Source organism: Micropterus dolomieu, linkage group LG14 (genome assembly GCF_021292245.1).
Source record: "Micropterus dolomieu isolate WLL.071019.BEF.003 ecotype Adirondacks linkage group LG14, ASM2129224v1, whole genome shotgun sequence".
Taxonomy (NCBI): Eukaryota; Metazoa; Chordata; class Actinopteri; order Centrarchiformes; family Centrarchidae; genus Micropterus; species Micropterus dolomieu.
In genome coordinates, this window is record NC_060163.1 from 18,846,766 (window position 1) to 18,868,478 (window position 21,713).

Sequence of the window (21,713 nt, forward strand, 5' to 3'; positions counted from 1 at the left end):
GGGTTGTACCAGAACAGGTTTACATGGTTTAATTTTCAAAAAACACCATATTTTTCTCATACTGCACATTGCTGCAGCTCCTCTTTTCACCCTGTGTGTTGTACGCTCTGCTCTTGAGCTACAGAGTGATGCATCTTACTTGTACAAAATCTGTGTTGGGAGTTGCCCATGCGCAGTTCCTAGGTAAGGACTACTAACCAATCAGAAGCAAAGAAGGGCGGGTCGTAAGAAACAAGGTAGTGTGATCCAAATCAAAGCTGCTTCAGACTGCGACCGTAACCTAGCAGACTGTATAAGTTACTCAAGTCCACAACATCATTGTTCCACATCTTACCATCAGGACTAAACGTTGAACTGTTGCCGGTGTTCTGACGATCTTGCCGAAAATGCTACCATAGCGCAAATCGATAGACTCTACTCTACTCGGCCCTGCTCCGTTTTCCATTGCAGATAGTACCCAGAGATAGTACGTAGCTTGTCGTCATAGCGACGCCACACACAATTGCTGTAATGTTCAATGCGACACACACCAGGTCTTAAAATATATCTACGGTTAAAGCGTTTCAACATTACTCAGAATGTAAAGACAGATAAGCGGTATGAAAACCTTCCAGCTGTGTTTTCCTCTGCTGTTGTTGCTGCAGCGGTCTGTGTGACGGTGTGAGCAGAGGGCTCTGTGAGCGGGCGGCTGGCCGGCCTCACACGCTCCTCCCGCGGGTTGGCACAGGCTTCCCCCGCAGCCACTTGCGGAGCTCCTCAACTCTGAAAATATTCAAGCATTTTTGTTCCGACATCACTTCTCGTAAAACTGTCAATATTCAAAATCTATACAGCAGATTTCTCAAAACTTCTCAGAAGTGGATTTAGTGATGAAATTCCATACGAAAACTGTAAAACTTTCTGTTGCTGGACTTTGGGCTTTTTCACTTTGCAAACCTGTTACATGCACAAAAAAGATATATAACTCAATAAAGGAGAGGGGGAAAGCCAAAAAGCATAATACCACCTCTTTAATGGATGAAGTATTCTTGGAATATAAGCTGTTACACAGGGGTAACAGGCCTACTTTTGTTGTTAATGTTGGTGCACTAAAATGTAGTAGCATCATACTGGGGTCATGTTATTTCTACACATTTAATATATTTTTGATGAAGATATCAAAATTATAGACACAGTAGATGATACATACAGTAGAGCTGCAACAATTATTGATAGTCGATTGATGGAAAATTAATTGACAACTATTTTAAAGTATTTTTTTAAGCAAAAATTTCTTATTCTTCTGTTATGGTCTGAATATCTTTGGAGCGAATGAGACATTTGGAGACCATGGAGCATGCATTTTTCACAATTTACTGACATTTTATAGACCAAATGATTAATCAAGAAGATAATTGGTAGACCGGTTGATAATGAAACAATTTCTAGTTGCAGACTTAATATATAGCTGTAATAAAAAATAAGAAAACTGTTGTTGATATTGATTGTCAGATCTATTCACAGCATAGCCATCATCAGATTTTTTCGTGGCTCAAAATGACGCGGAAGTCGTATCACCCTGATCACGTGCATGTGTACTGTCCAAGCAAACACTTTTTACAAGCAACGTATTTTAAGTTCTGATTGAGTTCTAATAATTATAATTGAAGAAAATGAGAAGACAATGTCATATTTTATAAAAACATTAAATCAAATACAGCATAAAAGCCAATGTGTTAATCTACACAGTTAACAAACAGAATGTCCTCTTGCAGTGTAGCTGATGTGAATTCCTGCATATTAAATGTTCATCTGCAATTTTCTGTAGTGTCCCAGTAATATTTGTAGTTACTGAAGCATATCACATGACATGCTTAAGCTCTGTTTGAGGCTGAGAACATGACCACAAATACTGATATACTGAACATTTTGTTGGCAAAATGTTATTTATGTAGATCTCCTCCTGTGTTTGAAGCTTTTAAATTAATTTAAAAATAATTGTATTTTAAGTAATCCGCTCACAACTTTATAGGACAGCCTATCATTTATAATGTATTTTGTTTATTTTACATCTCAATTTAAATTATTTGCTTTTATCAGTATATGTGGCAGTCATGTTCTTAGATGTACATATTGTAATTAACTAATATCATGTAATGCTGATGTGTGAACTTTTGTATTTGATAAAATGGAAAAAAATTAAATTGTATTTCCTCCCATTTCAACAGAGTAAAGAAACGCAAGCTAGCTTTGACTTTGCTGTATTGGACCGCATTCAGTCACACATGTAGAGGCGCATAGAGCCGCGTTCAGAAACGCAGACTGCCTTTTGCAACAGCATTTTAAAATGCCTTCTAGCGATATGAAACTGTATTAAAACATCAAATGGCAGAGAAAAGGCAGTTTTAGTAAAGTGATGAGAAATTAATCTGCAACCATTTAAATCAGTTAATCGCTACAGTTGTTTCGTCAAGCAAAAATGGCAAATATTTTCCGGTTCCAGCTTCTCAAATATGAACTTTTGCAGCTTTTCTGTGTTGTTATATAATTTTAAATTTAATAGTTGGAGACGTCAATTTACACTTTCAGACCTTGTGATTAGGATTTTATATAATTTCAAAGAATAATCTATTAATAAAAAAAATCAGATTAATCGATAATGAAAATAATAATTAGTGAGCAGCCCTTCATGTGGTCCCACCTCAGACTTTGAGAGTCACCAAGTTGTTGTTGTTGGTCTCCACATTGTGCACCTTGATGCTTGCGTCAGTGGAGATTGCAGAAATTTACCCGTGTCACAGTTGCCCTAGTCACCCTCACACCTGTCAAGTGTCGCTTTTTATGCTTGAGCTTCATGTTTTAGTGTTTGCTGTCATCTTGCAGTCATGAAGTGAAAATCTTACTGACTGTCAGAGGGGAAAAAAAGCAATTTCCATTGACTGGTGTGATTCAGGAGTTGTATGCAAGCACTCTGCAGCGGATTAGGGCGCAAAGGGTAAATGAAGAAATGGAGGGTGAATAAAGTGTTGAAGTGCTGTTCTGTTTGTAATTAAAGAAACAAGCAAGGTGAGAGTTGGAATATAGCAAAGTTTCAAACGGTTTCAGCAGGAAATAAATAAAGACCCTAATGCATTTCAGGTGTGTGAAAAGTTCTGATAAGAAGGTGTGGCTTTAGAAGGGAACCAATTACACCACATGTGCTGTGTCCCATTTCAGGGTTGCCTGCTTCAAAGTCCGTATTTCAAGACTCAATACGTCATAACAGTTCGATGAGGCTTGTCCCTTTACAGAAGCTTCTCCAAATGCGGCTGTGAAATGTGACCCGGTGTATCCTCTGCAGTCCTCGTGCACTATCCCACAATCCACTCTGTGTTGGTTAGTTTAATGGGGTTTTTTTCAGGTAGTCCTCCTGACCTCGTAAATATGTGGAAATACCACATGATCATGATGTCATCATTTATTAGGAATTTTCCTTCAGGTGGTTGTCCGTCACATGAACTGGACTAATAAAAAAGCCACAGCAAAGTGTAATGTTACTGTACATATAATGATACTTAAATTAACTTTATTACTGTCCAAATTTTTTACCCTCCATTTTATCAAATATTTTGCATGTCTTGTGAGTGGGATCATTCATATCCTGCTTGCTCCCTTGATTTGCAATACTTGACAAAATTTGAGACGTGGGTGTCAACTTCAAGGTCTGGAAGCTCCTGGGAAAAGACTTGGAAGTTTCTTAAATTACATTATCCCAAACTGTTGGATCCCCACATAACATCTAGATAGGCATGAACCTACAGGGTGAGTCCCAGTGTATTGCAACATACTGTATGTATTAGAGTCCAACCAAAATAGGATTTTAAAGACAAATATCGATATTTGAGGATTTTAAAATCCGATAATATTTTTCTTCTTTTCAGAAACTCATAATATAAACAAAGAATCCTAACATTTGTTATGTGTAGTTATGAGACCTCACCAAGAGAACGTGACAGAATGTGGTTTAAAAATAAACTTTTATTTATTGTATAGTACAATAGTACTTTGAACAAAAGTACAGTTGATTCTGTCAACTGATTGCGTGTTGCCAAAAGGGGAGTTGCAGAGTGCCCTCTGGTGGACAAACTCTACAACGACAACACTCATAACACGGACCATCTTCCGTGTCTATGTTTATTGTAATTGAATAATAACTTGGCTGCTGTTTATAAGCACAGATACGATATATCTGCAAGAAGCTCATATCGACCAATAATATCGGCACACTGATTTATCAGTCGGGCTCTAGTATGCGTTGATGTACGCCTGGATAGTGCTGGAAGCTGTGCTGTTTTAATCATTACCTGTTTTGTGCAAGTGTGCATGCTGTCAGAGCAGCACTCAGGCTCTCTGCAGAATTATGTAATCCCCGACCTTCCACTTCCCTCTTCGTAGCCAGTGTTTTTTGGCAGACGTTCGTCTTAACGTGAGGGGGTGTTGGTTTCAACCTGTGGTTACAGCACGGATGACAGCAGTTTTGAGCGGGTTAAGTGGTTGAGAGTTCCTGGTTTCAGTCTGATGTCTCAATGGAGATATTTCTTAGGCTTTTCTGTCCGTGCGTGCGTGTGTGCGCGTGCGTGCATGTGTTTTTTGTTGTTGCCAGCTGTCTGTTGTGACAGCCCTATTGTCAGGCAGCAAAATCTCATTGTATCTGCATGTGTTCTTGCAGTCTGCATGTCTCCTTTCAGTGTCTGGCTGCTGCGACTGCTTTAATGGATGGATGATGCAACTCCTCTTTCCTCTCTCTACCAGGGTGGATGTGTGTGTGTGTGTGTGCACGCGTGTTTGCGTGCGCGTTCACACGTGGGCTTGTTTTACTATATTTACAGCTTTGTGGGGACCAAAATGCTGGACCCCACAAGTTTAAAGGGCTTTTTAAGGGTAGACTTGGTTTTAGAGTTAAGGTTAGGCATGTAGTTGTGATGGTTAAGGTTAGGCTAAGAGGCTAGGGAATGCATTATGTATGTCAGTGATGGGTCTGGTGTGGCTGTACATGTGCGTGCGTGTCTGTGTCTTTTAGTGCGAGTGGGAGAGAGACATAGAGAGGGTGATGTCGCTGAATGAAGCTTAGCCTGGATGTTTGCCCTGCAGGGTGGGTGGTTGCTAGGCAGTGGCAGTGTGTTTGTTTTATTTTTAGAGAGAATCACTGCTGGTGAACATAACAGGTCTCTCTTTTCTCTTGCACACACATGTGAACACGCTTTCTTACCATACATGAACATATAGGCGACTTCAAAGTGGCAGTAGCTGATGGTGAGATCTCGATAGAGGGATTTTTTGTTGATACAATCGTGTAGCAGAAAAGCAGTAGAAGTATGAATGGCCCACTGCCCCACCCTGAACATGAAATCTAAACTGGCCTGGCGTATTTATAGAACGTCTTTTTCTCGCACATGGACTAACACACACACACACACACACACACACACACACACACACACACACACACACACACACGTTCCTCTGAAACCAGCTGTAGTCACTCCTTACATGTACCAGCCTTTTTTGGGCACATGCCTGTCATGCTGCGAGTGTGCTCATATGGGAGGCAATTCAGAGTGAGAAATCAATATGTTGAGGGGGAAAAAAAGATGTACTCAGGGCAGCTTTCTTTTTTTGTAGCGCTTGTTATTGATTTCAAAATCTCATGAGTGCTATTCTAACTAAGCAATACATACTGTGAGTAGCTCCATTACTGCAGGAGTTGCTGACATATAGGTCAGAATTGATTTGTATGGCAGGTCAGAAATGCCAGAGAGATGGTGTAAGGCAGTTGAGAATATTAAGACTGTGACCAGTGTCACACAGTGTCATCACTTGCGCATCCACACACGTGATCTACATGATACGCTGTCCCCGTGGTCTTGCTTGTGTTGGGAAAACCACTTGAAAACTCAAAGGATCAGTGAGCACAAAAGTACCATACACAAATGATCGGGTTTATCCCATAGCTGTACACTTCAATGATGCTCACCATGATATTGCTTCACTGCGGTTCTGTGGCATTGAATAGGTCACCCTACCGCCTAGGGGCGGTGACCACGATAAGTTACTTAAACAGCGTGAGGCTTGCTGGATTTATACTCTGCAAACATTAGCTCCAAAGGGACTTAATGTTGAATTCCTGCTTAACAGTTTCTTGTGATTCTCAATATTTTTACCCATTTACTGTCTATATACTTAAGATTCTCCTGAGGGTTCTCCTGTCCAACCCAAAACAGTCCTGGATACGTATGAATATGCACATATATTATCAGGACCATTAAATGTTTTGTCCTGTCCACAAAAAGGGATGGAAGACATGGCTGGTAGTATTGTCTTCAAATAGAGTTGCTAAACACCTCAGCGCACTGAAGGAAGCCATCTGACTGTGTGGGGAGAAAGCTTGTTGCCGTGTGCAGCTAGAGTAGGCCTAGAGCTCTCCCGTCTGACAGGTCTACCAATAGGGGAGAACTTGACCACTTGAGACACAGCCCCTCCTCATTTGCATAATGAGGCAGAAATGCATAGAGAAATGTAAAGTAATACCATTGGGGAAATATATAGGGTAGAAAATGCAAGGGAAGAATAAAACAGACAAATGTTAAAACACACATAAATAAATACATTTAAAAAATAAGTAATTAATAAATAAAGTTGAAGATTATAACAGACAATAAATAAATAAGGTAATTATTACAAAGGTGAATAAGTAAAGAAGCTAATTAAAATAGATATACGGATGCTTATTTATTTCTTGAGCATTTCTTTGTTTCTGTATTTATTTCTGAATTTGTCAGGCTCAGTCCTCTATAGGGAAGGACCAGGAGGTGCTTCTAGCGTCTTCAGGTACATCCAGTGTTACCCACACACAGACTTTACTTGGGCGAGTCGCCCACAGATATTAACAGCCACCCAAGTAAATTTGGCAGCCCATTTTAATATTGTTTTTATTACGGCGTTGCACGGCCATATTTGCTCCGCATCTCTTCTCACTCGGTTGCTCCCTCCGCTGTCGGTGTCGGAGACCAACCTTCAAAAAAGTTATTGGCAAGCATGTAAGGAGCCCAGCTAATAAGGAGAGCTATGTTAACGTTAGAATACAGCTGTCGAAGTTAGCAAGCTCTACATAACTGGTAGTCAATAGGTGCGTTCATGAGGACTGTGGCTGACTTTCGCTGACATGATTGTCTAACGTGAGCAACAGGCGACTGCAGGGGCGGGGCATAAAAACAGCGCCGTCAAGTTAGGCATAATCTACCTCTGGTAGACTGCGTGATCTTACTGTGAGCTTAGAACAATGATCAGGCAAAAGGTGGTTCCCAATGGTGCAGCCAGAGAAAAACAACTTACGTTGGTGGTGTGCCAAATTCTGCATGCCTGCCGAGAATTAGTTGCACCTCATATGTGGTAACCTATGGTGGTCTTTTATGCTGAGAAAAAAGGTGGATACAAATCTTGGCAGGTAGCCTATAGCATCTGTCCTGCCGAATTATGCATCCACCTGTTTAGGGCCATTTCAGACACTTCGCATTTGATCAATGACCACAGCAGTTATCACCACATATTTTTGCTAATTCTCAAGGAATGCTGCTTCTACCAACTGTAATTAAATATTAACATCTCTAAACGTTCATGAAATATATACTTCAAATCATTTATCACCATTTATGAACCCCACAAAGAATATTATAGCGTTGGAAGGCAGTATTTGGAAGTGCATGTAATTCTCGGCAGCATACAAAACACCTGGCTCAGCGCTTGCCTCCACCTTGCTCACGCATGTCACAATGATGTGACATCATGGTGACGTTTTGCAGCGCTGGCAGTATAGTATAGCAATTGTCTTTTCATTTCATAGTAGAATCAGGTAGAATATTCTGAGTTCTTATTTCCTGTTTTGAACTACAGCTCCAATAAGTCTTTTCAGGGCCAATGATGATCACCGATTTGACACATACTCTATACATTGAACAAACATTTACACTTTCTAGGTCCTGCATAAGCCTCTGCCTCATGTTGATGTTAGCAATTTCAAGTTGCATTTGATTGTGACATGTTAATACATTCTTCTGTACAACTTGCAGGGGCAATTCATTACATTTTCATTTCACTTGCCATACAGTTTTTTTTTTTTTAAACTGTCTATCAGGAGATGACAGCAGATTTAGCCAACCATTAGCTCTGTTAGCTTGTAGCATGCTACCACAAACTTCTATTGCCCATAACGGACCTAGGAAGAGTTCAGGCCAGCAATAGCCCTAACATTCATTAGAATAAGACCAGCCTATTGACACAACGAGAGCTCCGGCAAACTATTCAGGGTGGTCCAGCAAAAAAAGTTGAACCTGGCTCAAGTTTTGTCAGACCAGAACATCATTTGGCAAGTGAAATGGGTGCAAGTGCACATTCCTCTTAGATTACTTTGTTATGTGAATGCTATATTTCTACATACTTGTCCCGGAAAACCTGGAAAACAGTTGACCAGTGGTCATGGAAAACACATGAAAAATGAGAAGTAAAATGTCCTGGTACATCTTGTTGTCTTGGAATTTGTTTTTTAACATTTTGTTGTGGTTGCTCGGTTTTGTTGCAGCAGCATTGTGAACACCCCCCAACGCCAACGCAAAACAATGAATGGGAGCCCAGCTGTATCTGCATCAAACACCACCTAAATAATTGCTTAAATAACAGCATTTTTGTACCGTTGCACTGCATCTGGGTTAAGGAACACTATGATTTTAGAAAGCTCAAGAGAATGCTGGGATTTGTTAGTAAGCAATATTGTGTACTATTATTTATTTGTGTGCAGCACTTGCCAAGCACTTGGGGTGGTGATGGCGCAATGGATAAGACACATGCCTTTGGTGTGAGAGACCCGGGTTCAATTCCCCACTGTGATCCCTGAGCAAGACACTTAACCCCTAGTTGCTCTAGAGGCATGCGACCTCTGACATGTATAGCAATTGTAAGTCGCTCACAAGCAGACCAAAGATACAGCCTGCCTGCCTGGCTTCATCTCATCCATATGCAGCCTTTACTTGTGGTTGGTTCATGGTCAGAGAGAGAGTGTGTGGTAGTCAGAATGGGCAAAGTTTAAGTAGAGGCTGTCACAGCCCGGCTTTTGTGCTGGAACTGGGCCATTACAAAAAAAATAAATTGCCATTCGTCTTTTGGCGGGTGAGAATTTCAGACCGTGCTGATTCAGTAGTGTCACACACTATGTTCTGCCAACAAGTTAAGTAATAGTATTAGTCAACTAATAGTATTAGTTACCTTGTGTTCAGAGTGAAACAGGCTCTGTGTGCTCAAAGAAGCTTTACAGCTGCAGTGTAATCGTCACTGCTGTGGTTCCTCCGCTGCTATCTTTGTCGTCTTGTCAGGATCTCTGACTCTCACCATCCATTGAGTAATTAAAAGCACTCTGTAATCACAGTATGAAGCAGCCTACTGAACTACTAACACAAAAACTAGTGATTTACAAATAGATTTATAGGATATTATTCTAGACTATAGAACATTATATGATCTTTTTGTAGATGTGACAAAAGGAGTCAGTTTTGATCCACTCATTTGTAATGGTTTACACATTGAATTGAAAAAGGACCAGCGTGTGAGCTATGATGGGCAACAAAAGCTAATAAATAAATGTGAATGTAGCCAATCAGTTTTCTGGATTTTGTTTATTATTTAAACGTATGTAAATCCAAACATAGTAAATAGAGTTAACAACCGTACTGTGCCCTTGATTTAAACCTTCTTTGGATACTGTGGTAAAGCGTCCTTCTTTCTCTGTTCATAATTCCTATATCACAATAATTAACCACAATAACTAAACATAAATCTGAATGAGATTACCTATATTTTAAATATAACCCCACCTATGGTGGTGATTCAGATCCTTGCATTGTTAACGATTTGTGACCAAGATTAAGATGGACTTTTTAAGATTGAAAACTTGTCAGTGCTCTTTGGTGCTATATGTTATGGTGATTCATGTTCTGTACTGCAATTTCTTGTTACGTAGGAGCCGACATATACGGCCATCTGCAACAGGCTAATGTTGGCCGATTTATTAAGTTAGCTTGAATTCTAACTTAGTATACATTATATTTACGATACAGTTGTGCCATTAGGATAAAAGTGGATGACTTGGGTGGGGATAAATCTTCTTTGTTCTTGGTTTAACGGTTCCATTTCTGTGTTTCTTTTTTCTCTGTCTATGATTGATCCTCCAGCTGTAGGCAGCAATGGGTGCATTCCTGGACAAGCCGAAGACGGAGAAGCATAGTGCCCACGGTGATGGTAATGGACTGCGCTATGGCTTGAGCTCCATGCAGGGCTGGCGGGTTGAGATGGAGGACGCCCACACAGCTGTGGTGGGCCTCCCCCATGGACTCGCCGACTGGTCCTTCTTTGCTGTCTACGATGGCCATGCAGGTTCCCGGGTGGCCAACTACTGCTCTGGCCACTTGCTGGAACACATCTTGTCAGGAGGGACCGACTTCGGTTCAGGAGCCGGCTCCGTGGAGGGCGTGAAGGACGGCATCCGCTCGGGCTTCCTGAACATTGACGAGTACATGCGCAGCTTCTCTGACCTGCGGCAGGGCCTGGACCGCAGTGGATCAACAGCCGTGTGCGTTTTGCTAAGCCCGACCCACCTCTACTTCATTAACTGCGGCGACTCGCGGGCCGTGCTGAGTCGAGACACCAAGGTGGGTTTCTCCACCCAGGACCACAAGCCCTGCAACCCCCGTGAAAAGGAGCGCATCCAGAATGCTGGCGGCTCAGTCATGATCCAGAGGGTAAATGGCTCCCTGGCTGTGTCACGGGCCCTGGGGGACTACGACTACAAATGTGTGGATGGTAAGGGCCCCACGGAGCAGCTGGTGAGCCCTGAGCCCGAGGTGTGTGTGTTGGAGCGGGCACCTGAAGGAGACGAGTTTGTGGTGCTGGCATGTGATGGAATCTGGGATGTCATGTCCAACGAGGAGCTGTGTGAGTTTGTCCGCTCACGACTCCTCGTGTGTGATGACCTGGAGAAGGTCTGTAACTCAGTGGTGGACACCTGTCTGCATAAGGTAAGCTTTCCCCTGCCCCACACGCACACTTTTGATCTACACTGGTGACTGTTTTTCAGTTCAGATCATTACCTTAATTTAAAATGTAAGTTGCTGTGTTGCAAGTAGGACTAGAATCTAGGGCTGGGGCGATTCGTCGACCTAATCGTTTACGTAAATACGTCTACTTGCATTATGTGCATCGAAGCGTCGCTGTATCCGGTGTTAGTGGGATTCCCCCGGATAAGCTTCAGCTACATGACCGTGCCTTCGACAGTCTAAAGTTTGGGAGTATTTTAGACAGATACTCAATAACGTGGTGCTCGCTCTGTGAGCTTCACTGCAGTACGACTGCTGTCCACGAATACGTGGAGCAGCATGAACACGTGATGCGAAAGTATCCCAGCACTGACGGCAGTGCGTGTTTACTTTCTGTCTCCAGACAAGCATGGCACATTATCAGCACAAGGACACGTAGTCTGTTAAAATGTATTTTCTAAGTATTTCTTCATTGCCTTCATGTTAAAAGTAATTTCTGCCCCGTAGTCGTTACATTACTAATTGAAAAAATAACCGCTGGATTAATCGACTTGAAAAATAATGTTATCTACAGCCCTACTAGAATGTTTGATAGATAACTGTGAAAGGAATCATGCTAGGGGTGTGCGATATGTATCGTCAATGATAATATCTTATTAATTGTTTTTAACCATGTGTGAGCAGACATTATCGAGGAGGCGACGTCACTTTGTTTTCCGTGCATTTACTGTGTCAGGCATGCTGTACATGTGCTAGAGGTAAACAAGCTGAATTCATGACTAAAGTAAAAAATGAGTGAATAAACAGCGCCAGGAGATAAAACAATGACACCAGCAGCCTCGCAATCTACGTCATTAGATAGATCATTTTGTCAGTATCACACACCCCAAGATCATACTGTTTTTTTATTTTTCAAAATCCCGGTTATACTAATTTGTATGTATTATTTGTAAGTAAATCTTGACTAGTCTGTTTAAAAATGTTATTTTCTTACGAATGTTTTATTTAAGATTATTTGATCTGGGTCCGAAATGAACACGTGCCAAATGTGGATAGATTTTCCTTTTGGCGAGCTAATCTTAGAAAGCTGCCCGCCACATTGCCAGGTAGATGTTTGTACCAAAATAGACGTGGGGGGAAAAAAACTATGCTGAGAGTCTGTACCGTGTTTTGATGTCATTTACGGACGCCCTGCTTCTGTCCTCTGCTGTCTGTGTTGGAGTTTGATACACACACACACTACCATATGTGTTTTTACGCATGTCTAAACAGTGCCACAAAACTGACCGTCTCAAAAACTCCTAGTTTGGTGGTACTGTTTACCGTACAGGACACCAGATACTCCGCTAAACTATCACTTGCCGTCGGTCTGCTGATGCAACCCGGTATCACGCCAAAGTGTGTAATACACATGCTGGTCCACCGTGGCAGTGTAATGTCTTGCCTAGGTGTGGTGGTGTCATGTTTTCATTCAGTTAGCAATAGAGCCCGACCGATATGGGATTTTTAAGTCCGAGACCGATTTTGAAATTTGAGGATTTTAAAATCCGATAGCCGATATATTGGCTGATATTGTTTTTTCCCCCTTATTTTAAGAAACAAATAACATAAACAAAGATTATCCCTAACATTTGTTATGTTGAGACCTCACCAAGATACCACGACACAATGGAGTTTAAAAATAAACTTTGTTATTGTTAGAAATAGTACTTTGAACAAAAGGGTTAGCCCTAACAAAATATATTAAAGTTTTGATAAATAAGAGTCAAATGTATAAAACTACAGAAATTATAAATTATAGAGTACTTCTACTAATGAACATTAAATTAAATAGTGTGTGTATTGTGGGGGCCAGCGAAACAAACTATAAAAAACACCAATATAGTACTACTACCAATTCCATATATCATCTGTCATGTCATTGCTATCATAATAATGATAAACAGGGCTTTCCTACATAGGCATATATATACCGTAAAACTTACTAAACTTTATTTGGGACAGGCCTTTAATTCCTTTTGCACAAAACTGAAACTACTATGAAACAGTTTATTTATGTCAAACAGAATAATACTTCATCAAATAATGTCAAATACACGTCATTCATTTGATCTAGTTACGACAGACAGCTTATGCACTTTTATTTTGAAACGAAAACAACTGCGTGCAGGATGAGACAAGTTAGCAGACATAGAGGGATGGACTTCACATGACACATTGAACATATGTTTAACCATTATTTGTATTAACGATATAAGCAGCTTAAAAGTAGGTAAATCGTAAAATATTTAGAAGTAATAAATTAGAGAGAAACGAGAGGACCGGTTGCTAGAACTGCCAAACTGTTTCAGAAATGTCTGTGTCAGCAGCGTAGCCTCCAACACTAGGTTACCGTAACATTAAACACACTGCTGAGCCTGGAGAGGGCAGTGAAAAACAGGAGGGTCTGATCTCCGAAGAGGAAAAGTGATGAGTGCTGTTGTTATTATTTAAGTCATGTAATTGACGTGACAAAAGACCAACTCACTGGGAACACTGAGTTACCAGGAGCTACTCATCGTAGCTCCGGTAGACTGCAGTGTTAATAGAGGAGCTGCAGCGCGCCCTCTGGTGGACAAACTATGCAACCCTTAGGGTTGCATGATTTGGAGAAAAGTCATATTGCGATTATTGTGGACAACATTGCGATTCCATTATAATGGAACAAATGGTTCTACTTGAGTGTACTTGCTTAAAGAGGTGGTATTATGGTTTTTGGCTTTTTCCCTCTCCTTTATTGAGTTATATATCTTTTTTGTGCATGTACTAGGTTTGCAAAGTGAAAAAGCCCAAAGTCCAGCTCCAGATGGGAGTTCCCATCTCCAACAGAAAACACTGCTCTGAACTGCCTGAAAACGGCTCGACAATGATTGATAACAATACTTTAACTAGTAAAACAGAACAAGGGGAGCATGTTGCTGTACGGCGGAGGTGGCTAGAAGCAGCAAATATTGGCACACTGGCACCGGCTCAGTGTACATTTAGGGGTGCAACAACTAAATCAATTATTAAATTTGTTGGCAACGAATTTAATAATCGATTTGTTCATGACGTCATCGGGCTGTAAAGACACCGTCGGCTTAACGGACCAAAGTGATGTGAACAGTAAAGTTACTAAAACAACATCAGCGCTGAAGTAACACCTTCACCACCTAAAACCTCCAGAGTGTGGCAGCACTTCACTCTTCACTCAGCCAAAAAGGTTGTTAACTGCAGCATCTGCAAAGCTGAGCTTTCCTGGAAACACCGGGGCATCTGAAGAGGAGGTGCGTAACGTAGTTGCTCTGTGGATGATGAAGACTCGTCTCAGTAAGCTAGTTAGCGAGCTAGCTTCCCATTAAAGCTGTGTTACTTCCCGCTGTGAGCTGTAACATTTTTTATACAGTTTGCTTTGGGCAATTTGATTGATTTTTAATGGCGCTGAGAGTAGCACATTTATGATACACAATGGCCGTGTTCACATTCCAGATGTGCCCTGACTTTACAGTCATAAACAATGCATCGCTCATGGCGACGTTCCCAGCTGGAGAACTTGTTGCTGCCGAGTGCGCAAGATAATAATGCGGCGGCTAATCCTCCCAAAACTCCCTTAAAAAAATCTGAGTTTTGTGAGTTGTTGAGTTAGGGGAAAATATATAAACGTTGTGAAACGCTATCTACTATAAAATCGTTAAATAATAATTATTATAATAATGTAAATTCAGCAAATGTAATGCATGACGTTATTCCTTTCTTTGTATATGGTGTCAGTTTGTCCCAGTGTGTTGCAGTACTGGCATGTAAACTGCTCAGTCACTAAACAGCAGATCAGCTGCTGAGATCAGGACTTGATTTCAGAGGAACCTTCTGTTGCTGCAGCAGAAACGTTCATTAAAAGATACATTTTTGAAAGCAGTATTTATTTTATTGTTGTGACTGTTAATTAGCACATGCCTAAAACAACCTCAAGTTTAATTTAAAAGCTGATAGCTAAATAAGACGCATTGTGTCATTCATAATCCGAATAGTCGATTATTCGTTTCTATAATCAATAGATTAATCGACTATCAAAATAGTCGTTAGTTGCAGCCCTAATGTACATCTGTCTAATGCAGAGTCTCTATCCACAACCTGGAGGAGGAACTGTGCATGAGTGTATTAAATAAAGAGTATAATGTTTAGTTAATAGTTTACTGCTAGAATAACAATAATATATTATATACTACATTCATTATAATAGTATACTTTTTTTTTAAACACTGGTGGAGTATTATATCCAGTTACAGCGGTTTCATTTCTGTGTTTTATTTATTTATTTATTTATTTATTTAATCCTTGTGCAGGAAAAAGGCTCTACATTGGTCTCTAATTTGTTAATGCTAAGTACTGATTTGTCAATTATCATATTGTTCAACATTTAATGATTTATAATGTCCCACCCATCCAGGGTGTGATTGGTCGGTTGACAAAAAGTGTCTCTATCTCTGTCACAGATCGGTGCTCCGGTGACGAGTCCGACCATGTTTTGAACGATTAGCGGAGAGGGGGGGAGGTGGGTTGCAGTAGGTTATGGTAGGGTGTTGTCTTAAAAGTTACTGGCAGACTGCTCAAAAATCATTTTTCTCATTGCACGTAGGCATACTTTTTGCAGTTATATAATCGCACGACAGTGATTGTGATTAATCGTGCAACCCTAGCAACTCTGTTTCTCTTTTTTCTCTTTCATATATCAGCTGTTATAAACACCAATGCAGATATATGTGCAAGTAGCTCTATATGATCTATAGTAGTTATATTGGCCGACAATATCTGCAAAATGATGAATCGGTTGTGCTCGAGTTAGCAATAATAAATATGTAAACACCGGTTAGACTTTTTCAAAATAAAGCTTGCTGTGAAACCTTTCAGGTGATGGTTGCAGTATGGTTAGGTTTAGGCACCAGAACTACTTGGTAAAATATAGAATATAAAATATTTATTTATTATTTAAAAAAAAAAAAAAAAAAAAATTCCTCAAGGGGGGTAACAAAACCTGATCCCCAGTGTGTTTTACCCATTACCTTTATGTTTGATCCATAAGTACATTTAATAGCAAATTCTGAAGTAGAAATTTGAGATCAATACTTCTTGGGTTGCATTCAGGTTTGAATTGATAAACTGATCAATATCCTTCAGATTGCTTCAGATTTTGCTCTGGCCTCTTCTTTAAGTTTGTGTTCAACAAACTACCTTATTATCTCAATGAAATGTACTGAAACATATGTATATGACACAATTACTTTGGCCAGTGGATTGTTTTTCAGCTACCAGTCCTCTTGGCCAGTGAGTGAAAAAGTTAATTTTGGACATTAAATAAATCAGAAATACTTTATTGATCCTCGGGGAAAATTCTTGAACAATAAAACATTGAGAGATCAGATAAATCAGATGATTAACTATGCATTATTCAGTGTTTCCCCTAGGATGGAGTTGTAGCAGCAGAGGTGAAGCAAATTTTTTGTCTGAATATAAACCCCAACGCAACATGTCTTAGCAACATTGCTCTTGTGTCCATGAGCATGCGATGCACCTTAGAATAGCTTAAAACTGCAGTGTTTTCCCAGTTTAATGTGAGCTTTAGATTAATGTTTTGGTGTTGGTCAGGGGGTTTGGGGGTGCTCCCCCAAGAAAATGTTATGTTTTCCAATGAAAAATATGTAATTTCACATCATATTGGGCCATTATTTTCACCATATCTCTGAACAAATAGTTGGAAAAGCTAGAGCAGGTAATAAATAAACAACACCCAAAGATCAGCCTACTGGAGGAACTACAACCTTTAGATCTGGAGAAAGTAATTTGGTTGGTTCTGTTGCTCCACAGTGATTTTTACAGTGATGGCACAGCATGTTTAGCGCGTCACCCACTAAGCCTTAACAGCAGGAAAACCTGTTAATATGACTTCAGAATCATTATAGATACGACTGTTCATGTTTGCCTTTTGTGTCTTCATTTTACAGCTTCTGACATTTATCTGTAGACATTAATCTAAAAAATAGGAAACATGAGAAACCTCCTCCCTTCTGAGGTGCATTTTATTTGCACATTAAAATCCAAAAAGAAACATCTCCTCATTAGCTTAAAAGGACTAGTTTGCATCACTAATTAGGTTTAGTAATCTCAGTTCATCCAGTCACCTCCATCCTTTCTTTTCCAAAACCATGTTTTCAGACTGAAAACTGAAAAATAATTTAATCAGTCTGTACAGGACAGAGCTGCAGGCTACGTCAGTTTAGTCTAAGTTTATACCTGATGTTCTCAACATTGGACAAGTAGGCAGTAATACAGCTTCCAGTTACTTTCTATATATTGAGCTAATGTTAAGTTACATAGCAGCTATGTAGCTGCTGTAGAAGCTTTCCTGCTCAGCTGGCAGTCTGAAGGGGAGGGGAGATGTTAGCTAACTTAGTGCTAACCGACTTCACTTTTCCAGCAGGTGGGAAACAACATTTACTGCCAGAATATTTTCCTCCGCTCGCGTTCACCGTCACTTTCTGCCGCTTGGACTATCAAACACTACGCATGCTGCTCTTATAACACCATCTGTCACGTATGTTCTGCATAGAACGAGGAGAGGAAGCGAGCCGAGCATTGAGTGCTGCCGTGCTCGAACAGTGTGCGAGTGAAAAAAACAAGAATCACTTTTTGCCTTAGCTCAGTGGTTCTCTACGTTTTTCTGTCACGCTCCCCTTCAGAAACCCCAGAATAAATGGATTTATTATTTTTTATCATTAGCAATATGGGCAATTGAAATAAACAAAAGATTCAGAGTAGCAACATAACCTTGCTAGCATCAGAGCACTGTTGTTTGTTTTTGTCACCACATGAGTCATCTTCATGCAACTTTAGGTCGTCTCAACATCCACGCCATCCTGCAGTGGCTCTACGCCCCTTATTTATGCGTGGGTACCGTCAGCCTAGTTATTTTTATCTTACTATGTGTGTTATCCCAAGTAACAGCCACACGCTGTCATAAATCTCTTCTGCTGCCTCTGCCTTTTGTAATGTAAGTGACACTGTTCAATTACAGAACGTCACTCTGACCACAAGGTAATGACAAGGTGACTATCCATTGGTTTAAGGCCATCGCTCTATCTTGTCTATAAAGCCCCTTTTACGCTGGACACAAAAACTCCTAATGTCTGGCTTTTGTCTTCACTGTGAAAGGTTACAGTCACCATTCACTCCTGGGTCCACTATTTAGAAGGTCGATGGTTCGATCCTCAGCTCCTCCACTCTGCATGTCGAAGTGTCCTTTTGGCAATATACTGAACCCTAAATTGCTCCCGATGTCTGTGCCGTGGGTGTGTGTGTGTGTGTCTGAATGTAAGTCTCTTATCTGATGAGTAGTTGGCATTGGTAGCTTCTGCCATCAGTATGTGTGTGTGTGTGTGTGTGTGTGTGTGTGAATGGACGAATGTGACGCGTAGTGTAAAACCCGTTGATTGGTCGAAAGACTAGGAAGGCGCAATTAAAGTACAGTCCCCTTACCATTTGACATCTGCAAAGCTGTTTTAAAAACATTTTGACACCTCCATTGTTTACATCCATGTTTATCAGTCTCCCCCCTTCTTGTCTTTGCTGGCACGTTACCTCATAACTTGGCATGTTACTGCCATTTGTAGATTAGTAGAGACTGAAGTCAAACCATTGGCAGAACTGTGTAATGCATCACCCATGCTCACAAACAAAACAGATGCTCAATAACTTCTCCATATTGCTGCTAGAGGTCAAAACCTCCACAGGAAACCTTTAATTCAGTATGTTTTGGAAGCCAAACTGCAGTAAGCACCTGCAGCTCTTCATCTGTTTAACTTTTTTACTCAACTTGTAATCTCAGTTAAAACATTAATAATAAAGGCCACGCTGATATATTGGATAATATTAGCTCATTGGTGCTGACGAGCTCACTCGGCAGATTTATTTCAGCCAAAAGATGACAAAGAATTGAAGTACAGAAATGCCAAAGATCAAATAAAATAAAATGTCCTGTGCAGTAAATTTCTTGTTTTAAAAACATTTGTGAGAAGAAATAAAAGGAAATCTTATTCAAAATGTTTATTTATGTTATGGGTTGTGTAAAGAAAATTTATCAGATTTTTTTTACACTCAAATACAAATATCTGTATCAGTCTGGCTGTATTTACTGTGAGCTGCTATAACTCATTACTAGGCAAGGCAAGTTTATTTGTATAGCAACAACAAGGCAATTCAAAGTACTTTTCTTAAAACATAAAAGGGAAATTAAATACTAAATTAAAATAGAAATAGAAAAAGACATTTAAATAACATTTTTGAAAAGAATTAAATTGAAAACAAGAGGTTTAAACGGACCGTAAAAGTTGCAGTGCAAGATCACAATTCAAAAGTACCACCATCTGCAAGTCTGTGCCTATAAAAAGCGACTACAGGAATTGTTGAAATATAAAAAACAGCAACTGATGTTGCCTCTTTTAATTTTTTAAATTTAAAGAAATTTCAGCAGTAAGGTCACTCTTCGGTGCTGATAATCAATGGGTTTTTTCTTTTGTTTTTGAAAGTAGTGTATAAACACAAACTGCTGGCATCTTGCCTTAATGGGGCTATATGTAAGTTTTTGTAATTGTCATTGCCTTATTGTCAATGGGCTCAAAACTCACTTAGAAATGAAGCACACGCCTGTTTTTTTCTTTCTTCCCTGTACAACTTAAAAACAGTGTTTTCCATTAATAAACAAGACCATGGCGGCCCGCAGTCCAATTTTTTTGCCATAGTTTCAAAATGAACCAAAAATATATTTACACATCTCATGATATGAACCAGTGCGAGCTGGTCTTTACAAAGACAAGTTGTTACTCCCCTCGAGTTTTAATAAAGGCTCAAGTCATTCCTAGATTTTCACGGGCATATTTATTCGATGACGGGCATGTCTTTACATGGTCACTTGCATCTCCAAATTGCCGTCAGAACTGGTATATAAATAAAACACAGAAAAACGTAAATTAACCTTAAATTCTTGACATACTTGCAAACAATACTAAACAGAATCACATAGAAACTAAGAAATAAAGTATACATTTATGCCATGTAAAATAATTGGCTTGTTACAAACACAGTCACGTAACACAAATAAATGACAAAGAAAGAGAAAATATACCTCATTGGCCACATGAACCCGAGAGGGTAAACTTAGGTTATTAGTCTTCAATCCACGACGACAAACTTATGGATAATCTTAACAATCTTCCATGGCTCTTGAGAAAACTGCAGCACGTTTCTCTCATCTAGATCTTAGCGAGTGTACCCATACAGCGTCCCTGTAGCAACAAATTATCATTTCCGCACGGAACAAAAAAATAAGTTCCACCCTTTCCTCACAGTTTTTAACGAAAGAAATAATCATGAAATTATTATTTATTGACCATGAAATATTTCAATCATATGATTTTTAACCTCAGATATATTTATATTTTAATTGTGAACTATATTTAACAGAAATGTATGAGTTGCCTTTGATTGCAGCTACACTCCCACCAAATCACTTGTGATTTCAACCAATGAACTATGTGTGAGTGATTATTAAAGTTATGTTAGTCAGCTTCAAGTAATGTCACTGTCTTGTGGATAGGTCTCTCCAGATAGACTGGTTTGCTGAGTCTTTTTCCTTGGTCATCTAATGATGAGTTGCTGATCAGTAACTGGACCTTTCGCACACATCCATCTTCAGCTGGATACACAGTGGTGACTTTAGCCAGCTTCCATTCATTTCTGGGTGCTGTATCGTCTTGTACAATTACTATATCATTGACTTTCGCATTTCTCTTTGTCTTGTGCCATTTCTGTCTTTGTTGTAAACTCAAAAGGTACTCCTTTTTCCATCTGTGCCAGAATTCATTGGCAAGGTATTGGACTCTACGCCATCTCTTGCGGAGATAGGAGTCTTCTTTTACGAAGTTTCCAGGTGGAGGCAAGATTATTGAAGACTTCATTGTCAGAAGTAAGTTGGGCGCAAGAGGCTGAGGACCTGTAGGGTCACTGAGTAAGTGTGCGGTCATAGGTCGGCTGTTTATGATTGCCATCACTTCATAAAGATAGGTCCGTAATGATGAACTGTCGAGTGTTCGGGATGACTGATCCAGGATGGATGTTAACACACTTCTGATTGTCCGGATCTGCCTTTCCCAAACTCCGCCCATATGGCTAGCAGAGGGAGGATTCATGACAAACTCGCATCCTAATTTTTTAAGGCATTCTTGATCCATTTCCTTTACTGCTTCCAGGAATTCACGCCTCGCTCCAACAAAATTGGTACCCTGATCTGATTGGAGTTGGCGAACGTTTCCACGTAGGGCAATGAAGGCACGAAGTGAGTTGATGAATGCATCGGTTGATAGATCATCAAGTAACTATGTGCACTGCACGAGAGCACATGCATGTGAACAATAGTCCATAACGTTTCAGCTCTTTTCGACCTTCTTTGATATAAAATGGACCGAAACAATCCATCCCGCAATACGTGAAGGGAGGAGTTGTCTCCATTCTCTCACGTGGCAGATCTGCCATTCTCTGTTCTTCAGTGTG

The 21,713-nt window shown here is 40.1% G+C and overlaps 1 protein-coding gene across 3 annotated transcripts in view; it reads left to right on the plus strand.

Annotated features, from left to right (window-relative positions):
• Positions 1–21,713, plus strand: part of ppm1bb (protein phosphatase, Mg2+/Mn2+ dependent, 1Bb) — a 50,634-nt gene that overhangs the window by 3,376 nt on the left and 25,545 nt on the right. For all 3 annotated transcript variants that reach the window (XM_046068091.1, XM_046068093.1, XM_046068092.1), the window contains exon 2: positions 10,236–11,078. In XM_046068091.1, coding sequence (XP_045924047.1) covers positions 10,248–11,078 — 831 coding nt within the window. In that variant the 5' untranslated portion in view covers positions 10,236–10,247. The remainder of the gene's footprint in view (positions 1–10,235; positions 11,079–21,713) is intronic.